Here is a 4,224-nt window from a genome sequence, read left to right on the forward strand (position 1 = left end):
GACTGAGGCTAACACTGAGGCACTGAGGCTAACACTGAGGCTAACACTGAGGCTAACACTGAGGCTAACACTGAGGCTAACACTGAGGCTAACACTGAGGCTAACACTGAGGCTAACACTGAGGCTAACATTGAGGCTAAGACTAAGGCTAACACTGAGACTAACACTGGGGCTAACACTGAGGCTAAGACTAAGGCTAACACTGAGACTAACACTGGGGCTAACACTGAGGCTAAGACTAAGGCTAACACTGAGACTAACACTGGGGCTAACACTGAGGCTAACACTGAGGCAAAGACTGGGGCTAACACAGAGGCTAACACTGAGGCTAACACTGAGGCTAAGACTCAGGCTAACACTGAGGCTAACACTGAGGCAAAGACTGGGGCTAACACAGAGGCTAACACTGAGGCTAACACTGAGGCTAAGACTGAGGCTAACACTCCTCCTCCTCCTCCTCCTCCTCCTCCTCCTCCTCCTCCTCCTCCTCCTCCAGTCTCTCCGGTTGCTCCGGTTGCCCTCGCGCCACCTCGGCCATGAAGAAGGCTCGTCTCAGCGGCGTGGAGATGCTAACGATCAAACAAAGGGCGAGTAAAGGTGAGGACCAATCAAATGAACCTCTGAGCTCAACCCAGTGATCTGTGCGACCTGACCTCTGACCTGACCTCTGACCTGCTGTTTTTGGTTCCAGGCATTGAAAACGATGAGGAGATCAAACAGTTGGACGAAGAAATCAAAGACCTGAACGAGTCCAACCACCAGGTGGAGTCAGACATGATCAAACTGAGGACGCAGGTTAGAGGACGGTTTTTTTGACCAGCTAAAAATCCAACCAATTAGATACAAGTGTAGAGAGCAGCGAGGTCACGTGACCAAGAGTGGCTACAGTTATCAAACAGGTGTCAACGTTGGCCTTAGCTAACCTTAAACCTGGCTAACAGATAACATCAAGGTTAGCCTTTATGAAAATCGTTAGCTCAGAGTTAGCCACAGGATGAACTAGTTATTTATAAAAGATCTGAAGAAATCAAACAAAATGAGATCAAATTAACGTTGATTAATTAACGTCCAATCAAAGATCAGTGGAATGAAAAAGTCTGCCCTCCTGTGGACAGATCACCACCATGGAGACCAACCTGAAGTCCATGGAGGAGGAAAACAAAGTCATCGAACAGCAGAACGACTCTTTGCTGCACGAGCTAGCCAACCTGAGTCAGTCGCTAATCAACAGCTTAGCTAACATCCAGCTGCCGCACATGGTGAGGACGAGATGAACAGACCAGGACGGACGACGACGACGACGACGACGAGGACGACGGCGGTGATGTCCGATTCTCCTCTCACTCTTTTTTTCTTCTTGTTCCAGGAGCCAATGAACGAACAGAACTTTGACTCCTACGTGAACACGCTGACAGACATGTACACCCAGCAGGACCAGTACCAGAGCCCGGAGAACAAGGCCCTGCTGGAGAACATCAAACAGGCCGTTCAGGGCATCCAGGTTTAGCTAACGGCTAAAAAGAAGAAGAAGAAGAAAAACACGACGACGAAGAAGAACAGCCTGGTTTGTTCTTCGTTTTGTTTTTTTGTTTTTTGCTGCTGAAATCTTTTCCCCCTTCTTTTCTTTCTTCTCCTCCGCCTCCTCCGCCTCCTGCACCTCCTTCGCCTCCTGCACCTCCTCCAGGTTTTTAAACGTGTAAATAACGACTAGCTCTGATTTTCTGTTTCCGTCCTTTACATTTTGTACATTTTCATACGACCTGTAATAATGTGACGTCCTGTCGACGGCTGCTGATGTGAATCCACTTCCTGTCGTCCACGTAGATCTGTTCATTTATCTACATTCATGTCCAGAGACAAACCTGAGGGTCATGGGCTCCACAGGTCCAACAATCACTTGTAAAAAGGACGAAAAAAAAGGTGTCAAAGGAAGGAGTTTGTTTTCTTACAGAGGCTCTGTTTCCACCTAGTGGCTGGTTTGGTTATGGCACACAGAGTGGGACTAGAATCGGTGAGGTTTGTAACTGGTCCTTCAAACTGGTTCCTGAATTTGGTCCAACAAAAACCCAGCGGAGAAACCACAGGCCTGATGGTCTCGTCTTCTAGAACCTTCACTGAGGACGAGTGGGGATTCACAGGAAGAACAACAATCAAACAAACAAAAACAAAAACATCCAAAGATAGAACTGAGTCTGTTTTTAATTCTACCTCCTCTGGAGGAGCCAACAGCACCTCCTGTGGACAAGTCGCTTCATCATCCCTTCAAAAACAGCAATGCTACTCTGTTAGCAGCTAATGTGGTGTGAGCAGTATGTGTTAGCAGCTGTATGTGTTAGCAGCTAACGTCTTAGCAGCTAACGTCTTAGCAGCTAATGTAACCCTTGTTATTGGGTAACTGCAGTGAGGAAACCCACAGTGAGGGCCATAGGTTTGCAGGACAGCGCCCCCAGTGGAGTAGTTTGAATGACAATCGACATTCAGAACCTGGTTTACAGTGTTCCCCCTCTGTATCGCGGTTTTCTTTTTACTCCCATGGTATAACAGCACTTTTTAAAAAAAATCTGATTGAGCGAAATCTTTGCGAAATATAGCAAAAAACTGAACTAAAAGACAGAAAATAATTATACACACGAAAACATGATGGATGAAATGAAGGTTTTAAAATTGAGTTAAGCACGTTTTCTCTTCTGTTCCTCCCTCTGATTGGCTCATGCATCGTAGCATCTCTCAGTAGCGCCCCCTGTCTGTCGACCACTCTCGTTCACTCTGCGTCGTCATTCTACAACTCTACTGTGAATATAACTGTGTGGGGGGGGGTGATAACAGTGGGGGGGGGGTTCATGAAGGGTTAACAATAGAAGAACGATCTGGAACGCAACTATCGCGATAGGAGAGGGATCACTGTATACACAGATGTTTTTGTTCTGAGCAGTTACTGTAAAGTTAGCGAGCGGCTAATGGGTCGTAGCGGAGCCAACCTCCAACCAACCCAACCTCCGGTCTTTGCTAAGAGACGGTAGGAGCTAAACCCAGGGCTGGTGGACCAGGTGAGGGTTCTCAGACCAGACCAAAGGTCCAGCAGCTTCACTGCCCAGTCGGACTTTTTCAACCAGACTACGTGAGGTTGATGTGAACGTGGTCTTGGAGAAGACCCTCAACCATCAGCACACGCCGGAGGAACTCCCATGATCCTCTGCTCCGCCCTTGAGTTGGTGTCGCGAAGGCTCGGACTCTCGTCTCCACGGCCGACGGCCAAAGTGGGAAATTCTAAAGAAAACAAAAATCTTGGTAAAAACCTAGAAGACAATCTGCCGCGGTGAGTTTATCGGAGTAGCTAAAATAACTTAGCAATATTGATCGGATATGAAATCATTTCTTTAGATAAAGGATGCAAACGAAACATTTGGGTATATGCAATTTCTTATAAATGATGCTAGCAAAGAGCTGCCGGAGGTTTTTATGACCTCCAGTCGACTCTGAGTTTTTGTACAAACCTTTTACTACAATCATGTCGGAATCTGACGCGGGTGAAAGGACTTTGGTTCTGCCATGTTCCACTTTGCACAGGGACGCCTTTGTTTCCATGTTTTGATGTTTTTATTGTCGATTCGACAAAAAAAAAAAAGATTTGTACAGTAGATGTGTTTTTTTTTTGTTGTTGTTTTCTTTCTAACAGCTAACCGTTCTGCTGGATCGACAGGGTCAAAAAAGTTCCCGTTCATATTTATGGTACATTCACGACAGACACCCTGTAAAATGTGGTTTCATGCTAGCTTCTTATTTAGCCACAGTGGGAGGCCGTAACTAAGATGGACATGGTGCTAAAAGTGGAGCCTAGCAATTGGCAGCTAAGTCCACCGGGGGGCGTTTGATCTGAAGCTTTGAACAACACTGAGTTCACGTTTCCGAGGACGTGACGACAGAAATTAGCTTTTTATTTATTGAAACTAAATCCAAAACTATATCGGGAACTTGTCGTGACGCGTGGCGTTCCTCAGGGCTACGATGAACAGTGTCAACAACAGGGGGCCCGGAACTGTGGCCCGAGGGACGCCACCACCGGGTGAGTCTCTGCGGCGCTCACCAGTCCACACAGGAAGTGAAGCTGCGTTCACTTCCTTTACCCGGTGGACAAGCCAACGGCGTCAAAGCGGTGCTTTTTCACAAGTTCATTTCACTGTTCTCTGTTTTGGTTTATATTGAATGATGCCTGTTAGCCTGCAG

General features: G+C 46.9%; 1 protein-coding gene across 1 annotated transcript in view; it reads left to right on the forward strand.

The window, feature by feature from the left end:
* myt1la (myelin transcription factor 1-like, a) overlaps positions 1-3,603 on the forward strand; it is a 19,993-nt gene extending 16,390 nt beyond the window's left edge. The window contains exons 19-22 of the mRNA XM_025056813.1: positions 497-597; positions 692-795; positions 1,116-1,259; positions 1,367-3,603. Coding sequence (XP_024912581.1) covers positions 497-597; positions 692-795; positions 1,116-1,259; positions 1,367-1,507 — 490 coding nt within the window. The 3' untranslated portion in view covers positions 1,508-3,603. The remainder of the gene's footprint in view (positions 1-496; positions 598-691; positions 796-1,115; positions 1,260-1,366) is intronic.
* Positions 3,604-4,224: the final 621 nt, after the last annotated feature.

The sequence above is a fragment of the Cynoglossus semilaevis genome, chromosome 7 (genome assembly GCF_000523025.1).
Source record: "Cynoglossus semilaevis isolate Cse_v1.0 chromosome 7, Cse_v1.0, whole genome shotgun sequence".
Classification (NCBI taxonomy): Eukaryota; Metazoa; Chordata; class Actinopteri; order Pleuronectiformes; family Cynoglossidae; genus Cynoglossus; species Cynoglossus semilaevis.